This window comes from Bombyx mandarina, chromosome 09 (assembly GCF_030267445.1).
Source record: "Bombyx mandarina strain Sakado chromosome 09, ASM3026744v2".
In the NCBI taxonomy this organism is placed as follows: domain Eukaryota; kingdom Metazoa; phylum Arthropoda; class Insecta; order Lepidoptera; family Bombycidae; genus Bombyx; species Bombyx mandarina.
The window spans coordinates 13,193,160-13,220,834 of NC_143216.1; the positions used below are offsets into that span (position 1 = coordinate 13,193,160).

At 37.2% G+C, this 27,675-nt stretch overlaps 1 protein-coding gene across 6 annotated transcripts; it reads left to right on the forward strand.

Moving 5' to 3' along the window:
• Positions 1-27,294, forward strand: LOC114242085 (cytosolic carboxypeptidase-like protein 5). Of its 6 annotated transcripts, none has more exons than XM_028173101.2 (20): positions 13-531; positions 1,219-1,370; positions 2,177-2,302; positions 3,002-3,212; positions 3,631-3,752; positions 4,063-4,334; positions 5,352-5,442; positions 7,159-7,341; positions 9,001-9,168; positions 10,593-10,675; positions 12,103-12,244; positions 12,663-12,779; positions 13,481-13,573; positions 14,086-14,190; positions 14,525-14,687; positions 15,737-15,875; positions 21,015-21,243; positions 24,592-24,729; positions 25,553-25,600; positions 25,762-25,852. In XM_028173101.2, the coding sequence occupies exons 1-19, from the start codon at positions 429-431 to the stop codon at positions 25,556-25,558; spliced, it is 2,643 nt and encodes an 880-aa protein (XP_028028902.2). In that variant the 5' UTR covers positions 13-428; the 3' UTR covers positions 25,559-25,600; positions 25,762-25,852. The 6 variants fall into 6 exon arrangements, with proteins under 6 accessions (XP_089586164.1, XP_028028901.2, XP_028028902.2 ...); XM_089730037.1 differs by lacking the exon at positions 25,553-25,600 and having other exon boundaries at positions 25-43; positions 354-531; positions 25,762-27,294; XM_028173098.2 differs by lacking the exon at positions 25,553-25,600 and having other exon boundaries at positions 25,762-27,294.
• The last annotated feature ends 381 nt before the right edge of the window (positions 27,295-27,675 follow it).

Sequence of the window (27,675 nt, forward strand, 5' to 3'; positions counted from 1 at the left end):
AAGAATGTCCTTGTCGCCATCTTGAATAGAAATTCGTGATGTAGTTAGTGTATTTCCAAATAAAAACAAAATTCAGTCAAATAAATAGTGAACATATAATAAACACATTTATAAAAGTTGTGCTTAATTAAAATTAGTACATTTTAGAATTTTATCCATTTTAAATAAAATTTAAAATTTAAAAGATCGACAATAAAACAAATCAGCTGTTATCCGTCAATCGATGTCAGATTGTCAACAAAATTACGTAATTTTGTTTAGAAAAACAGTGTAGCCTAACAGATAGTGTCAAATTTTTGAAAATATCAATCATGAAAATTCTTATTTATGCTTCAAAAGTCAAATTGTTACAGTGAATGTATGCTTAAAGAAGAGAAATTCGTAATGAAGATTGTTGTATAATGTAGACCAACATAAAATTTCAAACAATGGATCAAAATAACATTATAGAATGTGGAGGATTTTATTTTATACATAATTTTGATTCTGGGAATCTGGGACATGTCGAAAGAGTACCGACAGAGCTTATAGGTAAGGGTTTCAGTCCTTAAAACCCTAAAATACAAAGTCCAAATCCTATAAACATTTTCTCTGATAAAATGCCAACACATCAATCATGGTCTTAAAAGTGTGCTTCGGTGTCTATACTAATACTAATAATATTATAAAGAGGAAAGATTTGTTTGTTTTTTTGTTTCGAATAGGCTCCGAAACTACTGGACCGATTTGAAAAATTCTTTTTCCATTAGAAGCCGACCTTGTCCCTGATGAACATAGGCTACTTTTTTTATTTATTTTTTTTGGTTTCATGTGTGTTTTAATGTTTCCGAAGCGAAGCGAGGGCAGGTCGCTAGTTTTAAATAAAAGTACAATGAATCCAGTTTTTCTTGATATTAGAATACATTTAAACGTCTGTAGAAAAATCTTGTTATAAAACAAAGTTTCAAAAGAAATAATTATGTATCAAAGATAATTTATTACAATTTTATTTGCCCCTTAAGCTATTGAATAACTCCTGTATACACATATGCAAACATAAAATACCAGAATTATACAAATTGTTAGTGAATCTATTATAAATGTTAAAATATATTTATCCTTGTTTCCCGCAGAAATAGCTTGAGATAATTCTTACAAGTGTATGTATCATATAGTCCATTTTCAAAAAAACACATTTTTTTACATTTCTGTTAATGACCCCTTAAAAACCATTTGTAGCTCCTGGCATAAATCATAAAACAAATGCACCTGAAACACCAGACTATGAATTTAATATATGGACGCGTCCAGATTGTGCTGGTACCGAATTTGAGAATGGAAACCGAACCTGGTTCTACTTTGGTGTTCAAGCAACAGAGCAAAATGTTCTCGTAAGTATTGCCCTAAAAATATGAAGGACTGAATTATTTAATGTCAAAGAGCAGTGTTTCAGATATTGTAGTTTTATGATCTCATTGATCTGGCTTGATAATAACAACTTATTTCACTCTGCAAAAAATTATACAATAAATAATTATCAGAACTTTATAAATGTACATAATTACTGGTGGTTAAATGTGTCATAGGTCCTCCGACTATTCCACTGCTCTGGAGTAAGGGGCCCCTCATCAGTAATTGTTCAAGATAGCAACAAGCTGACTAAAATAATGATTTTTAGGCATTCATATTGACAAGTGCTTGCCCATTGATGGATATTTTTCTGTAATAACTGACAGCTCAAGATTTTCATTTTATTGATGTATTATTTTCTCTTTGGTTTGATTAGGGTTGATCTAAAAAAATTAGATTCCAAATAAATGTATTATTTCCACTAAAGCTCAATAATAACTTTTTGTCAAAAAGGAAAGGGCAGTCAGTTGATATACAGAGAAGATAATCATACATAACTGTTTTCTTTTTGCCTATTTATGTATCGATGGTAGCAACTATGGAATCAAATGAAAAATATGTTTTTGTTAATTATATTTGTATCTCTAAATTCTGATAAAATTAAAATGTCAGTATAAAAAAGTATCAGTTTGGTTAACAATAAATATAAGAAAACTCTTTATTATTTACAGAAATAAAATTCTATAATAAATGATATTTTTATAAAAGCATCAATTATGTACTCATTAAATAAACCAAATAGCCTTTTATAGTGATAAATTGACAGAGAAATATAAATCATATATAGGTGCGGTTAAACTTGGTAAACTTAAACAAACAAGGAAAGATGTACAATCAAGGTATGGCTCCAGTTACCAGAACCCTACCAGGCAAACCACAGTGGGAGAGGATCAGAGATAGACCCGTGCATTCGGTAAATTACTTAAATGATATCTAATTGTTTCTGTTTAATAGCATTTAAAGCTGCACTAGAATGTTCGTATTCAATTTGACTAAGCATGGAGAGGAATTCAGTGAATGGAGGTAGACTTAATGCTCATTGGTGGGGTTCTCTTGCAACTCTGGCGTAGGTATCGTTGTAAGACCAGTGGTGATTAAGCCTGCATCTGCACGATGAATCCATGGATCACTAAGATATTTGTCTCTTAAATGCTTGTTAGAAATGCAATGTAATAGAAAAACAAAATGTAAAGCAAAACTGCTAGTTTAGCAGACATGTCACTCTGAGAATATTCTTAATTGATATTCATTACAAAACATACAATCTTTATTATTTGTGTGCCTTTAAAGTCAAGTAGGTATATAGTTCACCCGATGAAGAGTGGTCATGCTCCTCGACATCAACGACACCGAAGACACAGTTGAGCAGCTGCCTAGATCTTACTAGTTTCATAGTTCATGTCAAGAAGGAAGGAAGTGTCATGGCGCTCTAGAAACCTGTAGGGAACTCCAAAAGTGTCTGAGAGTGCATTAGCCCTAGGTTTCCGTTCCATTGGTGGATGGTGTTACGATTTAATAAAAATAAATAGAGATGATGTTGCATATGAGTTTGATAAGTTTGCATACCATTGTAATTCTTAAGAATACTTATTTTGACTACACCTTTTTACAGACCGACGACAACACATTTATGTTAAGTTTCAAATACAGGACGGCAGATAATTTGAAAGCAACGACATTCTTTGCCTTCACATATCCGTTCTCTTTTGCCGAACTACAGATAGCTTTGAACTCGATCGACCTAAAAATGCTACCTCTACCGCCCCCTCAGTCACCAGACGACATATACTACTATAGAGAATGTCTCATACATTCACTAGAAGGTAAGAACTAAATTACGTTATCTATTGAAGTGTTACAAATTTTAAGGGTCATACCACACATAACATATCAAGTATACCGACTTTACCGAAACCTCCAGATAAACAGGCAACAGTCCACCTGAGAGGTGGAACTCATATTTACTTTCTTGTTGCTACTTTTTACTGGCATCTTAGCAACATTTCAAGAGTATCTTAACTGACTAAACTAATAAACTAACTTAATTAATATGCATATAAAATAATGCACACGGTTTTATACCAAGAGGAGTATCACCAGCTCGGTGCAATTCTAACCATTTTTTGAGATTATGTGGATACAATAAATCTATAATTTTTATAATAATAAAATAATATAATAATAAGAGTATAATATAATAATAAGTATTTGTTGATAATAGATATGAATATATATTTTCAGGTAGGCGGGTGGATCTGCTAACTGTATCATCATACCATGGTATATCAACTGACAGGGAAGAAAAACTGACGAATCTCTTTCCGGAAAACCAAGAGAGGCCATTCAAGTTTCCTAATAAAAAGGTGAAAATATTTAGATAAATTTTAGAACATGCTTACATAATATATTTTTACTCTTGGCCATTATAATAAAATCTATATACCTAAAACTATTTTTTATAGTTTTTAGTTATAGCTATTAATATTAGCATTTAATGAGCACTAACTTTTTAATTATTCCCTTATATATTGTTATTGTTGAGATAATGTCATAGATAATTCACGTAAGCTAGTTCAAGAACTGTCATGCTCTATGTCCATGGTAATTAATATATTTTATTTATGCATATTTTGAACATAATTTAAAAATACTAGAAGGTGAATTCGTTCACAGGTAGTGTTCATATCGGCGCGGGTACATCCAGGCGAGACGCCGTCCAGCTTCGTGTTCAATGGGTTTTTGAACCTGCTCCTCACGAGGAACGATCCGGTCGCGATACAGTTGCGGAAACTGTACGTCTTCAAGATGATACCGTTTCTGAATCCGGACGGAGTCGCCCGGGGCCACTACAGGACCGACACGAGGGGCGTTAATCTCAACAGAGTTTATTTAAATCCATCGCTGAGTTACCATCCAACGGTCTACGCTTCGAGGGCCTTGATAAGGTGAGATTTATAATTACTTTTTTTTAACCGACCGTAAACCTTAATAAGGTGCTTAGTATGGTCCAGCTTAAAACATGAAGTCGATATTTCTACTTATATTATATAAGTGATTACATAAGTCAAAATGTAAAGTATTTTTTAGCAGATATGGATAAGGTCTACGATCTATTATTACCAATAGACTACTCAATAGATCGAATACGGTGAAACGTTTCGGGTGCCATCTGTCGCACGAGGGTGGAATAATTTTTTATTTATTTTATTGGTTAGATGTGTAGACGAGCTCACAGCCCACCTGGTGTTAAGTGGTTACTGGAGCCCATGGACATCTACGACGTAAATGCGCCACCCACCTTGAGACATAAATTCTAAGGTCTCAGGTACAGTTACAACGGCCGCCCCACCCTTCAAACCGAAACGCATTACTGCTTCACGGCAGAAATAAGCAGGGTGGTGGTACCTACCCGCGCGGACTCTCAAGAGGTCCTACCACCAGTGGGGGTCTTTACAAAAAACTGGGGCTGATAATTATATTAAATGAACAAATGCACACATTTTAATATTATACTAATAACACTTTGCCATCCGTACGTCTCGTAAAAAATTATTAGCAGCGTTCATTCGGATTACTTGGCCTGTCTCTGGCCGTTCTTAATATTATCAGGAAATTATAAATTGCTATGTTTTATTAATCTTATCATTAATTCTCATAAGCTCTCAACCCCGTTCCCTTACTTCCATGTGTATATGACAAAGGGAAGATCTTCCACCGAGCTGGTGATATTGCTCGGTAGACTGACGGTCCGAATGTTGTTGTTCGGAACTTGTATATATGCAAGCTTACCTTGAAAATGTCGTAAGCGAGATTCAGGCATCTGTCAAATATCTTGTGTTGTGTGATGGTTATCGCCACAACATGAAATTTTGAAGATATACTCACCACACCAAAGTGGTGCGGCCGGACGGCAAATTATTAAAACATTTTACTTGAGTTCAGTCTGTTTGTCCTGTAAACAGATATTATCACTTTGGTTGTGAAAAAGAAGACAGTTTCGAGGAGGGCAATCTGTCCATGCGCAGCATCCAAAATGTCAACGAGACAAGCGAGGTACGTTGAATATACGAATGCGATTAAGACATAACCTCACATGTTCGAAGAGGGTATTCGAAAGAAAAAAAAACGGTAAAATTTATTTGATACTTTTTTTAAGGGATTTTATGACCTGGTAACTAACACTTTTAAGTCATATCTTATTTTAATTTATTTTCTTATTTTATGAAAAATGATAATATGGAGTGAAGTGAAATGAAATGAAGATGATTAATTTGAGACATTAATCAACTGGTATAAAATTAAATGAAATGAGATAATATGAGATGAAATATAATCTCAGTAAAATGGTGGTCATTTACTGAGATTTTTTCAGTTGACTTTTTGGAGGATCCCGAGAAATTACGTCCAACGGCTTTGTTTCATTTTCCCACATTTGTGCACTTTCACAGATATTAAGCATTTAATAAACCACCGTTATTACACATTTAAACCTGAAGAAACACTAAATAGACAAAATAAAACAAATCACACAACTTCACTCCTCGCGTTCCCGCCATAAAGTCCATTTGATACTTTATAATTTATTTATAGAGTATCAAATTATCCTATTTATCATCACTTTTCAACTTACAATACTTAAAAATAAATAAATAAATGTTAAATTTTTAATAGACTTAGTTTAATCGATAATCGATCTTAATTTAATCGATGCTCTATGATTTTCTTGTTTAATTAATTAATGCACTTTGTTTATGTTCTACACAAATATTTCAAGAGAATTGGCTAAAAAGGTTTATATAAACATCATTTAATTTATTGAGTGAATGAAATAATATATTGAATCACCTCTAAGTCCCACCAAATCTATTTATTTACTTTATTATTATCCATTTTACCGTTTCACAATTGTATATCCGACAACTCTCTGATGAAACTGATAAATGTTGCAAAGGAATCGTGCGTTCTGTAAGTACTTCTTTACCGCCCCGTTTCTCGAACCACGGAGTCATTCAACTATATAACATAACCTATACGATACACATATCAAGGGGTGAAAGGCTTTAAGCAACATTGCGCTTAATACGCGACATTTATCTTCGTAATTAAAGGTGTGTTTTGTTGGTATTAGCATCAACAATTCGATGTTAATAATTCCAATATCTGAAGAAGTTTTTTTGGCGTGATATTTTTTCTAAATTTTATACTTTAAATGTAAAATTGTAAAAATGTCACTTAAACCAAATCAACTTTTACCCCTATCTGGTTCTATTCCCTTTATCTAGTTCAGAATTACTTCGCGTGACCTTCTAAGTCAACATTTGAATATTACGCTATTTCATAGCTTTTATCACGGGCATTGAGCGCGGCGACCGAATCAAGAAATTCCGTAACGAAAATAAAACCTAACACCCCCAACTCCGCCTACCATGTAGCTCGCGTTCAACACATTCACACGTTGCGCTTGTGTAGTGTTTGTGAATAAGCGCGCGGCGTGGCGTCGCACTGCATGCGCATCATGAAAAGTCTGCTTATCTCTCTCTCGCGCGGTCTAGCTTATGAGTGTGAAGGGGACAGATAATTTTGCTTTGGTTAATGTACAGCGTGGTCTTATTTTATTATTGTTTTAACATCAAATTATTATTGTCTAATTATAATTGCATAAGTTGATAAAAAATGTTATGCAATAACTTTACTGCGGCAGTCCCCGAGTGCCACACCTGTTTTTTTTATTTTTTTTAAATCTAAAAACACTATTTTGTTTTACGACAGCCACTCGAAACGAAAAAGAAGAAAAGCTTGTCCCCTTATAAAATTGGTGAATACGGTAAACGAGAGAAATCGAGCAAATCCGTGGGCTGTAACAAGTCTAGCACAAGCATCAAACAAGCAAACGCGAGTAAAGACAAGAACGCAATCAAGAACACGAACGAGACAGGACAACTGGCAGATCAGGTATTTATCTTTCAGTCCACAAACATCACAATATAAAATGCGCCTTGAAGTTTAAGTTTTTTTTTTAATTGTTTAGATTGGTGAACGAGCTCACAGCCCATCTGCTGTTAAGTGATTACTGGAGCCCATAGACAGTTACAACGTAAATGCGCCACCCACCTTGAGATATAAGTTCTAAGGTCTCAAGTATAGTTACAACGGCTGCCACGCCCTCCAAACAGAAACTCATTACTGCTTCACGGCAGAAATAGCCGGGGTGGTGGTACCCACCCGCGCGGACGCACAAGAGGTCTTACCACCAGTAATTACGCAAATTATAATTTTGCGGGTTTGATTTTTATTACACGATGTTATTCCTTCACCGTGGAAGTCAATCGTGAACATTTGTTGAGTACGTATTTCATTAGAAAAATTGGTACCCGCCTGCGAGATTCGAACACTGGTGCATCGCTAGATACGAATGCACCGGACGTCTTATCCTTTAGGCCACGACGACTTCAAGATCAAAGTCTCAATTGCATTGTATTTGTATGTTTATAAACATCCTTCAAACTGAGCTTCTCGCCGGATCTTCTCAGTGGGTCGCGTTTCCGATCCGGTGGTAGATTCCACGAAGCACTGCTCTTGCTATAGCTAGTGTTAGCAACGTCCTCAGGTTAGAACATTAGGAGCTCACCTAATAGCTCGGTTACGCTGGCATAGCATCTAAGGTTACCACCAGCTTAGGTAGAAAAAAAGTATAAAATGAAGTAGCTTCTGTTGTCTATTCGCTTAGATCTTTGAAACTATTTATGTACGCAGCTTTCAACAATATACAGGGTGATTCAAGAGGAAGGTTTATATAAATAATAGATATATATTAAGATACAGAAAATGTGTAATATTCAATGATCTTTAATGTGGTATATTAAAAAGTCCGCGGTGGTATATATTTATCTCTAAAGGATAACTCATTAAACACTTTTTTTTTTCTTTTACATATTACAAAAAAAATATGTTTTTTTTTACCAAGCTAATTTATACAATATAGTATTATTACTTATCCCATTAAATACATTACGTGCGTTGTACACGCATCCGCAATCGCGTCACACTTTATCTTACTAATTAAATTATACTGCAATAGAAAAAGCCACATACGCGATAAAAAAGTATTCGCTTTTCGATATAACGTTAAATATCAAGGTTATAGTAAAATAACGAATTTGTTGTGTATTGCTAAATATAAATATTAGTGATGTTATCGAAATAGAACAACCATTTTTTTTTTATTTTTTACTTTTAATGAAAGAACTTCGACGGGTTCTCGAGTGGAGATCGAGCAACGGAAGACGTAACGTGGGACGCCCCCTGGCTAGGTGGTGCAATGACCTTCGAACGGTGGCCGCCAAGAAGTGGATGACGAGAGCCGTAGACCGGGCTCAGTGGTGTGGATTGGGAGAGGCCTATGTCCAGCAGTGGACGACTGTGGGCTCTTGATGATGATGATGAAAGAACTTTATTAGCGCAATCATATCGACGGGTGAAAGGCTATGTGGTTTAAGCGAAATTTTTTCGCAGCTTTACAAGGGAGCCATTTAAAGTTTAAAATTGAATTTTATTATCAAATACAATTAGTGTTTTCAGTCGTAATAAAATTAAACGAAATTTCGTCAACAGGTATACGATATGAAACTGCAGGAGATGCCGTCGCAGACCAGCGACGCTTCATCAAAAGCGTCGGACTGCGTCGAGCCCGACCCGAGGTCCCTACTGACCTGCAACGTGCTGCGGACTTGTCTCGGCTCCGACGTGCATTTGAGCACCAGCGAAGAACTCAATCTACAGGTCGACACAAACTATAATATATTCTTGTAGGCTCAGTAAGAACGGAACGTAAGAAAAGTGTGTGGAACGGAGCGTTAAGGTGTGAGTGAGAGAAAACGATAAGAAAGGGAGAAAAAGAATGAATGAAAAAAAGCAAGATGGCGAAAACGATAAAATGAGCATGACGAAAAAAAAGTTGTCAAATAATTTTTAAATCTTTATAATAATAGAAAAGATTCGGGAGAGAACTGGTGGTAGGAACTCTTGTGAGTCCGCGCGGGTAGGTATCACCACCCTGCCTATTTCTGCCGTGAAGCAGTTATGCGTTTCGGTTTGAAGGGTGGGGCAGCCGTTGTAACTATACTTGAGACCTTAGAACTTATATCTCAAGGTAGATGTCTATAGGCTCCAGTAACCACTTAACTTACTGGGCTATGAGCTCGTCCATCCATCTAAGCAATAAAAACAAAACTGTAAGAAAGGGAGAAAAAATTAAAGAACAAAAGCAAGATGGCGAGGACGATAAAATGAGAATGACTTAAAAAAGTTGTCAACATTCCCGATCCTGCGGACCGAATGGTAAACAGTCGACTTCGCCCTAAACACGTCATTTCGGATCCTCCCGATCCACTAACGGTGCTTTTAGGTACCTCAAGCACCAGTCATCGTTCTCATCGAACCCGATCCGTTGGTAGATTCTGCAAAGCACTGTTCTTGCTAGGGTCAGTGTTAGCAACGTCGTCAGGTTAGAGCGTGAGCTCACTTACTAATTCGGTGAATCTAGAATAACCCCTTGAGGTTACTAGAATAGGTAGGAAAACAATGTTGTCAGTAATTTTTTATATTAATAGAAAAAGGTTTGGCAAGAGAACTATAAAACTGCAACAGTGGAATAGTTTTATTTTATGTGCCACAATCCCGATTCTACATTTTTGGAGCTCGTCCGGGATTTGAACCCGGGACCTCTCGCATATTTTGTTGTTCTTATTTGCATTCGACGAATCTTACTTGTTGATAGGTTTTCGTTTTGACCCACCGCCCAATTTTTGTACGTACTTATTCCAATACATCACAATATAGCTCTTAACTCAATGCAATTAAGCGTAATATCTCATATCTCAAGATGGGTTTAGAAGAAAATTAAACGTATTCTATTGTGACAGTTGAAAAGTATAAGCAAATGTAATGAAATATCTGGATGTTGCTTCATGGATATTCCCAAATGACCCATTGAAGTGTCAATAGATACCCGCCCTTTCATTGAGAAGTTAGATGAAGGTTGTAATAACACAACTAAGATTTGCTTAAAGGAAGGATAGTCGATGGCCGTAAATAAATTATTAAAAAAAACTGTTTCTTTATGAAGACTTTAAAGAGAACTTAACTATGGAATTCTGTTTTTATCAAACAAATGCTAAAGGATATTGTTTGATTTTCACCTGCAGGGGAACAATCCATTGCGGCCTTTACGAGATACATTAAAAAATAGTATCAGTCTTCTTATGGAATCATCGTCTTCGGTTGTTGGGTAAGTTAAGTATAAAAGCTAACAGTCTAGTTAATAGAGCTTACAAAGTATTCTCTTAAAATTTCAAACCTTTAATAATAAATTAAAGTTTATATCGACGGAAAAAAGCGGAATAGTCGTAACTTGAAAAATCCAACTTTACACCAGAGCCATAAAACTAATAAAAAAATTCATAACTCATATTATATTTATAGAGAGAGGAAGTTGAAAATTGGCATGTATAATCTATAGGATTTAGATTATATAGCTTTAGATATTATCGATAGTTTTGTATAATCTTTAGAAATATTAGGCTTTAGAAATATATCGCTTTAGATATCATCGATAGCTTTAGAATTTCTTCATAGTTATGAAGAGATTTACTGTAATATATACTCCATAATTTCCCTTGAAATATATAATATTTCTATAACAATGTATTAAAGTTATAACTTATAATTGCATAGCAACACTAGCTACACAGCAACACTTTAGATATTTAGTCATTAAGATAATGAATACATAGCAGCGAGGTGCCCAGTATATTTAATTTTTTAAATAATCGAATAGCACAACACTAAAGAGTGCTTACTGCCTGTTGTTAAATCTTAACTCGAATCGGGGCAATTTTAAAACTATTTATTTTGCGAATATAGAAGACTGATATATTATAAAAATCTAATTTTATTTAGGGCTATACTTATTGTCTGTCTGGCATAAGCTCAGGTAGTACAAAAAAGACCATCAACAAGGCACGAGATTATTTAAAAACATTTTTGGGACAATTATTAAAAATTTAAAGAGGTCTTATTCTGAAAAAGATTGCATACGCATCTATATCCTCCTCTTCGTGTCGATAGTCCTTAATGCTATCTTACGCTAGCTTTGTCTATCTTCGGATGGCGTCGTGGACTGAGGTGTTGAGAGTAGGTCGTATCCAGTCCGACCACCGCATTGGGCTTCTGAATCTGGGCACTCCGCTTACTTTGCCTGTTACCGGCAGTATGTCTATATAAATCGTCGTCGCGGCCTAAAGGATAAGACGTCCGGTGCATTCGTGTTGAGCGATGCACCGATGTTCGAATCCCAGGCGGGTATCAATTTTTCTCATGAAATACGTACTCAACAAATGTTTACTATTGACTTCCACGGTGAAGGAATAACATCGTGTAATACAAATCAAACCCGCAAAATTATATTTTGCGTAATTACTGGTGATAGGACCTCTTGTGAGTCCGCGGTGGTAGGTACCACCTCCCTGCCTATTTCTGCCGTGAAGCAGTAATGCGTTTCAGATTGAAGGGTGGGGCAGCCTTTGTAACTATACTTGAGACCTTAGAACTTATATCTCAAGGTGCGTGGCGCATTACGTAGATGTCTATGGGCTCCACGCATCTAAGCATTTAAAAAAACGCGCCATTAACTGAAATGTTGAGAAAAATGTTCAGTGACAGTTCAACGGAGGGGAAGGAGTCGATAACGTCAAACGTCCGCGTGGGCTGGTGCGCGGAGTGTCGGCGCGCGGCGCGGCGTCTGGACCTCACCGCGCCGGGGCTGGCCGCCATGCTGCCCGGGTACACGCCCGACGTGGTAACTATACCATTGTAATTAAACAGCCAAGGGACACGCGACCTTCCCTCCTTTTTTTAGTATGGCAATCGATTTCATACGATCCCATTGTTGCCAGTTACGAATTTTTAAAAATATTCATCTATTATAATTAAAAACATGTATATTCCAATTCAGATCGGATTTAGGTGATGTTGATTTAAATGAGATTGTAATCATTTGGGGTGATATTAAATGAATCGAGATGAGATAAAATGAAATGAAATAGTCCCGGGAAAATGCTGAGAATTTACTGAGAGAAGTGGTATGTTGGAAAGAATCTGGGAAGCCGCATCCGGCGACTTTTATTGGATTCTCCCACACTTTTGCACTATCACAGATGCTCAACGTTTGACAATTACGAATAAATCCATTTATTTTAACTAGACAATCCTTTTAGGATCCTTTCATGACAATCCCTGGTCCCACCCAGACCCGTTCCGAGAATCCGAAATGTCATACCATAGACGAATACAGAGAACACCAGAGACAGCAGTTGGATTATCAACAGAAAATGGTAAAAATTGTGTAATGTCAATAGCATAAAAACCGGACCCGATCCCATTTATCCCCGGATTATCATTAATACAACATAAATTTTACGATTGGTCCCAAAAAGAGCCACAGTCCAGACGAGAACCAGTGAACAAAAATTCCGCAGTCTTTATGTAAGCAAGGATTTGCTAGACGGCAACTATATTACGAATTCAGCTCTATTGGTTGCCTGTTTTGCTATTTGCAACGGCGGCCACTTCACATTAGTTCTGCCGGTCATTGGAAGCAATTGGACTTGGATTGGAATCGGATCCCATAGACAAAACCCACTGAGTTTCTCGCCGGATCTTCTCAGTGGGTCGCGTTTCCGATCCGGTGGTAGATTCTGCGAAGCACTGCTCTTGCTAGTGTTCGTGTTGCAACATCGTCAGGTTTGAGCCCCGTGAGCTCACCTACTAACCTGGGACCTCATATTTCAATATGGTTAATGAAATTTATGTTGTTAATGTCTATGGACTCCATAAACCACTTAACATCATGAAAGCCGGGAGCTTGTTCAACTTTTTAAGTTATATATTAAAAGTCTACGTTTTCATCTGGATCGCTATTGAAACCCATTTGAAGTTCATTACTAGCCCGATTTGATACAATTATTCAATACAAGCAAATGCGTCCTTAAATATTTCTAATGAGGGCTCACAAAAGGATGTCGTCTCGTTGCAGTTGAGCGAGAGTAGTTCCGAAGAGAAGGACGCTGTATATTTTTGTGCAAATTGCTTCAAGAGATACGTTGTAACCGGACTCAATGAGGAAGTTGTAAGTACATATTGTTTTCTTACAAGGGACGCAATGGAAATCGAACAGGGATATTAATCCATTAGGATCTTAATATTAGTTGAAAATAAGATTCATGTAGTTGTCATGTTCATAGTATGTATTTTAGTAAATTTCGTTCCAACAACCCCAAAACCCAATCAAAAACAACTGTAAGACATATCTTTGTCTATACCGGGACCATTGACTACGCTTGTCACCCACCCATCGAAGCAATAAAATAAAACTATCACCGCTAATTTACAAAGGACTATATTCCTTATATCTTAATTTACAATATTTGATATCTCCAAATGAACGAGAAGAACGGAAGACCGGGCTCAGTGGTGTAAATTGGGAGAGGCCATTGGACATAGGTGAACTGTTGATGATGACGTTGAAGATATTCTCCAATTCGTAACCTATTCTAAGTGAATTCAATTGTATTTTTTTATTTTATTTAATTAACCCTTATAAAAAAAACTCACGATTGGATATTGAAAATAAATTTTCAGAAAATATCGGAAGCGGCTTCGTCTGGAAGCGCGGCAGTTTCGGCACATTCTACCGGCGAAGGTGACGCCAAACCACAACCGATCACTGAAGTATCGAATACTCCGGTAATTACTAATTATAGTTATAATAATTATGCATTTTGGGAACGAAAAAAATTTATTGACGGTAGTTGCCCAATATTCAAATGTCAAACGAATAACACCTTTATCGTCCGTGAAATTTTTGCGCGAATTTGCCGCGAAAAAGCAATGTACAGTAAAGTTCCGGTTTCAAGGGTGGGACAACTATTACACAAACGAGACTTGACCTCAAGCCTCAAGTTGAACTTCAACAATTACGTTGTGATGTCTACAGGCTGCTAGCTGGTGGAAAAAATTAAATTTTATTTGAGCATTTTGTTAAACCAAAAATGATTCGAAATTGTATTTACACACACAGCAATCAGCTGTTGCAACGAAAGAGGAACAAGTCAAATCCGGGATCAAAGCTTTAAAGAAGAAGCCTCTCCCTCCTCCAGCGGTCAGCACGCGGAGCGCCCACAAGGAGCAGGACTCTGGATTATACTTGTACATTGATTTACACGGACACGCTTCTAAAAAAGGTAATATTGCCTTACAACCGACTTCGAATAAAAAAGGGGATTTCACGATCCCTTTAGTATTTTTTTTAAAGTTATCATTATTATAAAATTGTATTTTTTTTTATTGCTTAGATGGGTGGACGAGCTCAGCCCACCTGGTGTTAAGTGGTTACCGATGCCCATAGACATCTACAACCTAAATACCGCCGCCTATCTTGAGATATGAGGTCTAAGGTCTTAAGTATAGTTACAAAGGCTACCCCGCCCTTCCCTTGGACTTTGTTGTTGGACTCCCTATAACAGTTGCGGGGGCGTTAATGCTGAGAATCTTTGTGGGGGTGAGAAATAATAATGTTAGTTTTAAATGGCCAGCGAAGCGGACGGGTACAGCTATAGTAGAATTATTTTGTCCGTGCAGTTTAAGTCATAAACATAGCCCGGCTAAGGCGGTGAGCATGTAGCGCGGGCGCAACGCTATTATCGATAAAAACAAATGAGTCATCGAAGGCAGGTACACGGCGGCGGGGTGGTATACGAAGGGTGGTGAGGCATTGTTATGTTAAGAGTCATTTGTAGTTACCTGCAAATTATAGTACATTATCTCGAAGAGTAATGTGTTTTTATGCATTCGTTTTCTGAATTTATTTAGTGACACAATGGCTACTCCTTTGTTTTGTATCAAAACGGCAGAATTTATTCAAAATAATATTTGCACGTGTTGTTATCAACAATGTGTTAAAATTTTTCACTGAAATAAGAATAGATCTCGAAAAGCAATAAAGTGTTAATTTCTGCCGTTCTCGTTAACTTGCTGCGGAGATATGTGGTATAAGTGTTCGATTAGTGATTCTTTCATTCATTTTTATCACTAACCCATAAAATGACAAAACTGAATACACTATCGATAACGCTTATCGACAACAATAATGCGCATCACTATGCCCGTCCATAAGGCTCGTGAGTGGAAGAGAGAGCAAAATACTCGCTTCACCGCTCCGATTTTTTATGACCCAAACTGCACGGACAAAACAATTCTACTATAGTTAAATTTTATATTGTCGTATGGACAGGTATATTCATGTACGGGAATCATTTCGAGGACCCGGAGAGCTGCGTGGAGTGCATGCTGCTGCCGCGCATCATGTCCCTCAACAACCTTCACTTCCACTTCTCCTCATGTAACTTCACAGAGAAGAACATGTACCTCAAGTAAGTCGCGCCGCCCGTGAGGGGACGGTTTTAGAAAATTAAATACACATCATCTTCTCGCATTAAAACTGTATAATCTCAAAACTTATTACATAATTGTACACGAGAGTGTTTTAAAGGTTTAACATACAAAAATACAAAATACAAAAATTCTTTATTTTCAAAAGCGAGTCAAAACAATACATTGATTGGAGTGTCCTTTTAAGCGCGCAAGCCTTTACTAGGAGATTCCGCTCTTCCATAAAAGCACTTTATATACAATACTACCAATTATACATAAGAAATGTGATACATGTGATATTTTTAATATTAATCATCTTTGCTACATTTATTTTTTATTTTTTACCAGTTACATTATCTGTATATTAAAGTAAGATAAAATTATGTATTAATTTTGTTGATAGCAATCAAAACATAGGTAAACTAAAACTACGCTCTTTTTACAGTATTTATGAGAAAAATACTGGTGATACCAAATGATTCCGCATATTAACTCAATTTCGAATATTCTAGGAAATTTTACACTTTTAATGCGAAAAGACGACATGAAAATCCTGTCGAAGTCATTTACCTTAGTTTTGTACGCTTTGCGTTGCTGGCTTACGAAATATCTAATTAAGTTTAAACTAGCCTTTTACGTGAGAGCAATCAGTACCCGCACGGAACACGTGAAGTTATTGCACGAATGGAGAAGCAGCATCAATTTGGCATTGCTGACGTCCATGGGCGACGGTAATCGCTCACCATCAGGTGGGTTGTATGATCGCATGTAATAAAAAAAAAAAAAAAAAAAGTAGTGTTGCGGGTAGGCTGCTATTGAAAGGCGGGCGATGACGTAACCAGGTGACGTCACAACAATCTGGTTCTCGGTGTCCAATGAAGTCAGATAGTGCGCATTAACACCGTAATTCATACCTTTAGAATTAAAGTGGGTTAGGTAAACCAAAATTGTTGTTGTTTGGTAAACGCCAAATATTTGTATTGAAGAATTGTAATTCTCTCAATTTTGATTTTAATACTTTAAGCCTTAAAGCGCGTACCATAAAGTTTAAAGTATACGCATGATTTAAAAGAGACGGTAATTGTACTTTGTCCTTTTCTAGACTGAAAATTAAATTTAATTTGGTAAACTCACAGATATTTTTTATTGCTTAGATGGGTGGACGAGCTCACAGCCCACCTGGTGTTAAGTGGTTACTGGAGTCCATAGACATCTACAATGTAAATGCGCCACCCACCTTGAGATATAAGTTCTAAGGTCTCAGTGTAGTTACAACGGCTGCCCCACCCTTCAAACCGAAACGCATTACTGCTTCACGGCAGAAATAGGCAGGGTGGTGGTACCTACCCGCGCGGACTCACAAGAGGTCCTACAAATAAAACTCATTTTCGGAAATTTTTTAGTTAAACCACTTCAATTCTAAATTGGTTTATGTAAAAGCATAAAAGTTGCGTATAAGTGTAGCGCACCCATAGACACAGCTCGCTAAGTTTCTCGCCGGATCTTCTCAGTGGGTTCGCGATTTCGATCCGGTGGTATATTCTGCGAAGCACTGCTCTCTTACTAGGGCTAGTGTTAGCAAATTCTCTCAGGTTGAGCCCGTGAGCTCACCTACCCGTACGAGCGTTGCTGGAATACCCCCTAGGCTTCCCGCGAATACGTAGGGGAAAAATAGTAGCCCATATTAGGTTGCAGTGTAAGCCCACATGGGTAGACGCCGCTCTGCCTATTTCTATCGCAAAGCAGTCATATGTTCTGATTTGTATGGCGTTATCTCTATTCCTGTATTCACCGAACATGTATTAATTCATTCATCTAAGCCAATAAAACAAACCACCAGCCACAAAACGACGCAAGAATGAACTCTAAGGAATGTCAATTAAATACGTACACTCATTAAAATATTATTTCGTAAATGACAGTGTATTGTTACATGTTTATTTTAAATCACTAAACAAAATATAAATAATTCTATTTAATATTTAATATTTCTTTTCTTTATTTACTACATAAACTCTTAAACCATGACCTAGAATACTATTTACATATTTAACAAACTGAGAGATTACGCAGATGGCATCAACAACATAAAATTAACCAATGATCCTCACACTAGGCATAGCCTGTATCGTGAGGACCAAAATGCGATTTACTATATATATAATTGACCTCAAAACGACATCACTATTGTTAATAATTATTACGCTCAAAAACATGCGTTACAAGATTTAACATATAAGATAATAAAAAATTTTGAGTAATAAAAATAACACATCAAATAATTACACATATGTGGGGAGCGTAGACATAAACAATTATAAAATAAATTAATAAGAAAAAATAAACAAAAAGATACAAAATTAATAAATCTACTGCTATTTCTTGCTTTTAATTAAGTTCTCTGTGTCCATATAGTTCAATGTAAGCAACCGTTTTTTCACTAGTGGTTTAGCTTGCCTAACCGTTTTGTGTTTTAGGTTTTCATTACAATGTCTAATAACCGCGTTATAAATATAGATCTTAGCAACATCTTGAAATAGATGTTTTTGGATAGATGGTAATTTTGTAGCTGTCAAAGTTACAGGTAATTTGTAAACCCTGCGTTTAATCAAGGAATCGTACATTTCAGAAGAGAGCACCGCTCCATGTATCAATAAAAATATTTTTAAAATGAATAACTGACGCACGTTGAGAACTTGACTTTCCCTGTAAACGCGTTCTGTAGAGTACCTTCGAGGTTTATTTAGTATCACCTTTAACACTGAACGCTGAGCTCTTTCTAATTCAATTAGCACAGTTTTTGAGGCAGATCCCCAACAGATGATACAGTACATTAATAGGGATTGGCATAGTGCGAAATATACGGACTTGAGAGTATCAAAACTAGCAACGTCACGTAGATTCTTCATGACGTATACACATCTTCTGATTCGACCAGATAACTCCCGAATATGTGTCTTGAAAGACAGCTTTTCATCCACTATGACACCAAGATACTTTATTTCATTAACTCTTGCAATCATCCTTGCAATCACACGATGGATCAAATCCATCGCAAACGTGTATTTTAATACTCGTAGATGCTGAAGCAGACATTGAGGTTTTGCAAAAACAGATGTACATGCTTTTCCTTGTATTCAGTGTCAAAAGATTACATTGTAGCCATTTCTGTACTTTGGACATTCCCGCCTCAGCAATAGAATGAACATCATGCCATGTTGATCCGCTAAATATAATTGCTGTGTCATCCGCATAACACAGAATGTCTGCGTTTGTTAAAGAAAGTTCAAAAATATCATTAATATATAATATAAACAAGGTAGGCCCCAGAATACTACCTTGCGGGACACCATATTGGTTAGTCTGTAGTCCACTGATTATAGATCCGACCTTAACACACTGTTTTCGTTCCATTAAATAGCTAGTGAACCAATTTAGAGCGATTCCGCGTATGCCTAAAGTATCGAACTTCTTTAGTAAAATTGGTATGGAGACAGTATCAAATGCCTTTGTTAAATCAAGGAATACGCCAATACAGAATTTTTTCTCACTTAGTTTTGACGACACTACAGTTTTTAATTAAGAATACAGCATCCTCAGTAGACTTCCCCTTACAAAACCCAAACTGTCTGTCAGAAATGAGATTTCGAGATTTTATGAATTCTGTCAGTCTTATATTTACCAATCCTTCGAGTAACCTGGAAAAAATACACAAGAGTGAAATAGGGCGGTAGTTATCCACTTTATTTTTAGGTCCACTTTTATATATCGGGCAAACTAACGCTGTCTTCCAAGCATCTGGAAAAGTTCCCGCTTCAAAACTACCGTTGAAAATTATAGTTAAGGGCTGAAGCAATTCGTCTTTAATATTTTTGATTAAAGAGTTATTTATTGCATCGATACCTGGTGCTTTATCATTAGAAAGATTTTTAATGAGAGCTTCGACTTCTCTGTGATCTGTAGGGTGCATGAAAAAGGAGTCAGCTGCCGTACGGGAGATTTTTACAGCACTCGCCAATTCGCATTCAGACTTTGAGAAATCATGTAGTATTTTATCTGCCAGTGTTTGTCCAACGGTTGAGAAGTGGGTATTACACATTTCAATGGATTCCGATATATCATGACTGCCTTCCAATGACAATAGTTCAGTGTTTTCAGTTTTAGTTGTCTTCATATTGCATATTGGTTTAATAGTTGTCCAAAGTTTTTTCGGATTCTTTTTAGATTTTTCCAACTCGGCTGTTTCATACTCTGCCTTTAGCTTACGCAACAAAGATATGAAAAAATTTCGATATCGAGTAAAAATAAGCTGTAGATTCTCATTATTTGGATTATTTCGAGCTTGCATATGAAGTTTGTCACGATGGCGCATGCACCGCATAATTCCTGGAGAAATCCAGGGTTTCAAATTATATTTAGAACGAGACACTTTTAGAGTGCGTGAATGCTTTTCGAGAATATCCGATAAAACCTTGGTGAATACATACATCATTTGCTTTGTTAATATCTTTAAAGGAACACAACTCTGACCAATCTACAGATTTAAGCTCTTTCTTAATAGCTACGATATTTCTTTTTAGTATAAATCGATCAGGTTTTTTCACTTTATCCCTGCCTAGGTTTATTCCAATCATTGCCATGTAATGGTCAGTAATCGAACTTTTACTCACAACACCAGTAATACAAGTATGATTTATGTCTTTCACATATATGTGGTCAAGGCATGCAGTCTCTCGAGTGGGCTTAGTTATAGCTGATAGAAACCCATTTTCTGCTATGAAGGATACGTATTCAAGAGACTGCGCATTCGGTAAGGTATCTAGTATATTGATATTAAGGTCTCCAGCTATGATTATAAGTTGGTTACCTAAGCCTTGTACGCAATTATCTAATGTGGTAAGAAAATTATCCAAGTTTCTATAAGAGGGTGAACGATAGATGCCTAGAACTACTATGGACTCAGATAGTTGAATCTGTAAGCAATCTGTTTGCAGTTGCGAGCAAAAGCTAATGATTTATAATTTAATCACGGAAATTTTTTAAAGGTTTTATATTTTGATTTATAGAAACACATTTTTCTCTTAATTTTCATACTGTAATTAACTATCTAATTTAATTAGACCTGTTTGATGACCTAGGGACCGTCGCGATGGAATGTCCCGCGAGGGCTCAGGTCGGGTGGCGGTACTGAAAGCGACAGGTCTGGTCCGGTCCTACACCCTAGAGTGCAACTACAACACGGGGCGGCTAGTCAACGTGCTGCCCCCCACCACGCGTGACCCCCCACGCGCTTCGCCCCCCACCACGGGACCCCCCGCACCACCCAAGTACACGCCGCACATATTTGAAGAGGTAAACCCGTACCAGGTTTGTGCGTTAGTCTAATGGCTTTAGGTTCGGTATGAAGTTTTAAGTTGACTTTGCGGGTAGTTCGAGAAGTTTTTTAACACTGTATTTAGTATTAGCAACCAATACTCTTAGTCTACAAAGTTAAGATCTACTGACACAGGGCCGGCTTAACTTGAAACCACTCGCACTCCAGCTCGATGATAATCTGACAGAAACCTTCCCCAGAGTGCCAACAACAACTGTACCAAGCTTTATCACATACCGATGAACGCTTTGAGAACGCATAGAGGACAAACTTTTATTCATCAAACAGATAGATAAAGTGCTTAGACTAGGCATTCCCAAAGTGGTCCATATCACGAGGAGTCAATATCGGTTACCCATGATGTCTACATAAACGAAAACTTATTTTTTTATTTGACAAACCCTAAAAATAGATCACTGTATTGATAAGTTTTTATTTGAAATTTTCATGATACTATTTATTTTGTGTTGCGTGTAACAATTTGTTATAAAAATGAGTAATATTTTAGTAGAAAGTGTCATTGTTGTATTTTAAAAAAACTAAAAAAGTCGATATGGTCGTACAAGTTCGTATACTTGACCTGTTAAGTCTGCTTCGGAGGCACTCGGACAGCTGTTAGCAAATCCCACCGCTGTGGTCCCAGCTGAGTCCGTGGTCACCCTGATGAAACTGCGAATCCCTCCGAGCCACCAGTAATCCCTTCCTCCCTCCTCAAAAGAAAAGTTATCAGTTCATTTTGGACAAGGGATCATTTGCCGAAAATAGTTTGGGAATCCCTGGTTTAAACAACTCTTAAAGCCACAAGCTATGAATTTTCTAAAGACGGCTAAGTAATGGTTTTAATCATTTTCGTTGTTTAAATAAAGATATAATTGAAGACATGAGTGGATGAAGGGGATGTAATAAAATTTGTTAATTTTGAGAAAACTGGCAACAAACTTTTGTTACTTATGCTATTTCTTCGTACATAAATCCTTCATCATAATTATGTAATTTCTAAAAATACCCTTTAAACCCGAGCTTTTAATGTCTAATATGGCTTATAGGCACATAACACCTTTATTTAATGTAAAAATTCTTAAAAATGGTACTTAACCCCATCGTCCACTCATGTCTTCAATTGAGTTCGTATGAATACAGAGGAATACGTTACAGGCCAGGAACCCCCGGTCAATGTTTCTGGAGGTTTTCGAAGAGACAAACCCGCTAAAGGTTTGTCTGTATCATTGCCGAATTCTATTAATAATGTATGTAATACACCCAATGTACATATATTTAAGTATCTTAATAGAAGCAAACATCATTGACTACTGGTTTCGTTACGTCATTAATAAAAATATCGATTTTACCATTGACATTTAACGTTTGGCAACGACTTGATTTTGCTCCTCTGCTCTGAGCATTGCTGAAGTCCATGGACGACGGTAACCACTCACCATCAAGGTGGCCGTATGCTCGTCTGCCTACAAGGGTAGCAAGGCCGCAATAAAACAAAATAAAAAAAACCTTGCACGATGTTCAGCTTCGTTGACAGTGACAAATAATTTTGCTGTCAAATTGCGTCTCGAAGTTCGTAATGATAGATAATAATACACTTAAAGTTTGAGTTCGTAATCATGTTTGATTTGTCAAATTGAAGACGATATCAAATTGTATTAATTAATACTAGTTTAGGATCGGATTGTTCCCAGCAGTGAATGATGTTTCGTTTTTAATGACTCGTTCATTAATATCGTGAATAGTGAATAAGAGTAGTCACAAACACCGCTTTATAAAAGATCTCTTCAAAAATCTCCAGACAAACACGGCTTCAGTTCACATCGCTTAAAGTTTACAAGATACACGTAGCCATTAATGCCAGCTATATAATTCAATATACGAAAACACCTTCACCGATATTTATTACGAAGATTTAGCATAAAATACATCCGCTTTTAATCGGATAACAATTAACGTAAAAATTAAGATCACTTTTGTCACAAACTAGCTTCGCCGTCTCACTAATAATACGAAATATATGCAACGAAGTCGTCGCGGTCTAACGGATAAAACGTCCGGTGCATTCGTGTTGAGCGATGCACCGATGTTCGAATCTCAGGCGGGTACCAATTTTTCTAATGAAATACGTACTCAACAAATGTTCACGATTGACTTCCACGGTGAAGGAATAACATCGTGTAATAAAAATGAAACCCGCAAAATTATAATTTGCGTAATTACTGGTGGTAGGACCTCTTGTGAGTCCGCGCGGGTGGGTACCACCGCCCTGCCTATTTCTGCCGTGAAGCAGTAATGCATTTCGGTTTGAAGGGTGGGGCAGCCGTTGTAACTATACTGAGACCTTAGAACTTATATCTCAAGGTGGGTGGCGCATTTACGTTGTGGATGTCTATGGGCTCCAGTAACCACTTAACACCAGGTGGGCTGTGAACTCGTCCACCCATCTAAGCAATAAAAAAAAACGAATTAAAAAAAAGCACCACGAGACGACCAATTTAATTTCTCAATTGTATTTAGTGTCTGTTTCAGTAATTAATTCTTTTGGAACATGAGGCATCTGTGCATACATTTCGGTCAAATCGTATAAAATAAAGACCATTCTTTTTTCACATAAAATTGCACTACAAATACGCGCCATACCATTAACTACAAAAGTAAAAAAAAACATTAACTTACTTACCTAAAAATTTTGCAAGATTGTTGCTAATTACAACATACTTATGTTTGGGTGTTCTAAACACACCTCAAAAGCACTTATTTAAAACATGTCACGTTTGTTTCACACTTCACTGAGTATTCACATCAAACTTTGAAAGTTCACTTTGTCAAACTGTTAATTATTATTGTTAATTTAATATGAACAAATACGTCCTTATTTTCAGCTTAAATGATTTTTTTTAAAAACTCGTATAACTTATAAAGTTTGACGTCACATTTCTCTATAGTGCTATCTCTGTCTAGCACGAAAAAAAAACTGCTCGTATTTCTTAAAATAAGCTTTATGATGAGGTAGTAAAAATGAAAATTCGTGTCTTTGTTGTTGTTGTTTTTTTGTTTAACGCTCACGCCACGTTAGCTGGTCCCGTGCGAATTTCGTAAAGAACTTGTGCTACAGGTACCAGATAACGGAAATGAATGTAAGATTTTTATTATACACATACATAATATATGTAATATACATCCATAACCCTGGAAAAGACATTTTATATTTATCATACAAATATCTTCGCTTGGCGGGATTCGAACCCGCGACCCCCTTGTATAGTGACCATGTCGCTTACCACTACACCAGACGGCCGTTTAAACCGTGCTGTTGTATCGATTGTTGCACGGATATCCAGGTGGGGAAGTCATTGGGTGCGTCGATCTTGGACCTGACGGGGCAGCATCCCAACTCCCGCATCCCGTGCTCGGAACACCGATCCCTGCCCGCGCTGAGGGACTGGCTCCGAGCCCACACACGAACTGCTAAGCCCCAGGTAAAAACACAATGTGCTAAATAAAACTGTCTTCAATTTATTTATTTTTTATTGCCCTTGTATGCAGACGGCATACGGCCTACCTGATGGTGAGTTGTTACCGTCGCCCATGGACTTCAGCAATGCCAGGAGCAGAGCCAAGCCGCTGCCTACCGTAAATTCAAGATTCCATCTAAGCGTTTTAAGCCGTACACCAAACTGGATATGCCACAAAATAATATTAGACTATTGGAAATACGAATCGCGTGTTCACGAGCTGACATAAATGAATTATCGTCAATGAATCTTACCATTGAAATAGTCTGGTCTCACATGTATTTCCGGTACATAGAAAAAAAGATCTGTATCTTTGGGTAGTTCGAATGTGAGACGCTTAGAGTCGACTAGAATATGTTTTATTGTACACGGATATAAATATCAAAACAAAAAAAAACATTCAACACAAAAAGTACAATGCGTTGTGGTACATATTATTATATAGTGCTATAATTGAACTAGCAAAAAAGCAACTACCTAATATTTAATAATTTTGGAAAAATTAAATTAGATTTCCCTGTAAAATGGAAATCAAACACTGATATACATACTTTAGTTATATACGTTTGAATATATATATTTATTAGATAATGATATAATATGATATCGATATAATATAATCGTACCTGCTACTCTGGGCCTCGATCTACATCACTTACACACTTACGCTTCCTAAACACACAGCCACACATTTCCTTCTCGGAGAACGCAAATCCAACACTATGCACTTACTTTAAATTTTAAGTGCCAATTACTCTTTTAACAATATGTGTTGTTTAATTTTCAGTGTTAACTACTAATAAAAACAATCACCAGTCGTTTTTTATTGGTCCGGGTAAGAAAAGTTATTATCAGAACTATCGTGTTGTCCCATTTCGAAACAATAACACCACATACATTAGCGCGTACTAAATCTCACGAGCGGGATCAGGGTTTTCGTTTGTTCGGGGCGCCGCTCCGGCACCGCGTCTAGTCAACAAGCCGGTCTGTTTTCAGCTGACGATGTCCCGTCTCCGGCCCAAAGCGTCGTCGCCGCCGCGGGCGCCTCTCTACGCGCGCGCCAAGACTAAAGGCACCGACGAACGCAAGGAGAACGCGTACGTCGCCGCCAGGACCGACTCTGAGCGCAGACGCAGCCCGCCCGTACTGGCGCAGCGCTCCGGACACGACATCATCAACGTCAACGTCAAGTTCGTCAAGAAGAACGAGCCGGTCAAGTCGACGTCGCGCACGCGCTACCTCGCAGAGAACGAGCCCAAACCGAAGACTCTGTCCACGAAGCGCAGGAACATTCTCGCGATACGGAAACCGAACTCGAGCAAGACGCAAGTCGGCGGCGTCGTCAAGAACAAAGTGGCGCGGCGGCCGACGGACGAGTCGGACGGGAGCCGCCCCTCCATGTTGACCAGCAAGCGGAGCTTCGCGCGCTCCATCCGACCGAAGCAAGCCAGCCGGAGCAAGGCCGGCTCCTCGTCGTCGTCGTCGTCGGCGGGAGGGACGGCGCAGTGGGAGGACGCGGCGGGCTCGCTGGCAGCCGCGCCCTCCAAGCGCAGACCTTTCCCTCCACCGCCTTCGCATCTCAAAAAAATCCGACTCAAGCCGACCTTGTAGCGACAATCTCAGCTCTGACCTATAGATCAACTTTGCTAGCTTTTAAATTAAATAAAAAAATAACAATCTAACTAGATAACCTAACTGTGACGTGAATACTTATTTCGCTAGAATTAATATTATATTGTAATGAATTAAACAGCGCACCGTAGAAGTATCTTCTCGATCGGCGCGAGCGGACTTAGTAAATAATGATAATAACGGGAAAATATTTGAGGATAGTGATATGTAATAAGAATTGCAAGCGTTAGCTCGGCTTGTGGTGGCGGCGGCCTGTGACGTCACAGAACCTTGTAATCGAATGATTTGTGAAATAAAATTGCTGTTTGTATTTTATAAATATTTTATGTTCCTTGTCAGTGATGTTAATAAAAAAAAACATAATCGAATACTTAATAATATGATTTTATACAGATTTTTAATGAATTGTACAGTTGATGTCGCGCTCCTAGAGCGGTCCTCACGTTTCGTGCTAATATTGTCGTGTAATATTGATCTCATTCACAAAGCAGCTGACTTCAAAAGCGCTCTCGTCTCGAAAATTTTACGTCTTATCCCATCGCATATGTAAACTTGTGTAGTTGTTACTTAGAGTAAATTTATTTAATGATGGGTACAGATGGATACTAAAAAAATGTGATAAAAAAAAAACAATTTTGTTCATAAAATAATTATCTACTTATAAAATATTTCGAATTAATTCACAAAATAGTCGTTAAGTCGTGGTCTCCGTAATTGTGCAATAACTGTTCGGCTACTAACTCGTGTTTTATACGTTTTTAAATATACGAATATTATCGTACGGATTTACCTCAAAATTTTCAAAGTTGTATACATTGTGAGCGTTTACGTTAGAAACCACACTGTAGTTATTTATTCAACTAAAATATTAATAAATATATTATGAAAAACTCAAAATTCTCGCTGTACGTGTTTTATTTTAAATAAATACCTATGATTGAGTTACTGATCGTTTTGTGTAACGATGTTCCTTTGCTTACGAAAAGCGAAAACCTTTAAAAAATCAATGTCTATGGTAATAGAGCGAACTGCAAGCCCGCACGTATCAGTACCGCCATCTTGTCTGTTTCAAAGGCAAGCAATTCATGCGTTTTTTTTATTGCCTAGGCGAGTGGACTAGCTCACGACGCACCTGATGTTGAGTGGTTACCGATGCCCATAGACATCTACAACGTAAATACCGCCACCTATCTTAGATATGAGTTCTAAGGTCTCAGTATAGTTAGATTAACTTCCACGGTGAAGGAATAACATCGTGTAATAAAAATCAAACCCGCA

Bases quoted from the DNA above. Each gene is read 5' to 3' on its own strand.
- LOC114242085 (XM_028173098.2), top strand. From the start codon at position 429: ATGGATCAAAATAACATTATAGAATGTGGAGGATTTTATTTTATACAT. The intron at 9,169-10,592 runs GTCGACACAAAC...TTTCACCTGCAG, and splicing joins GCGAAGAACTCAATCTACAG to GGGAACAATCCATTGCGGCC. The intron at 10,676-12,102 runs GTAAGTTAAGTA...AAAAATGTTCAG, and splicing joins TCATCGTCTTCGGTTGTTGG to TGACAGTTCAACGGAGGGGA.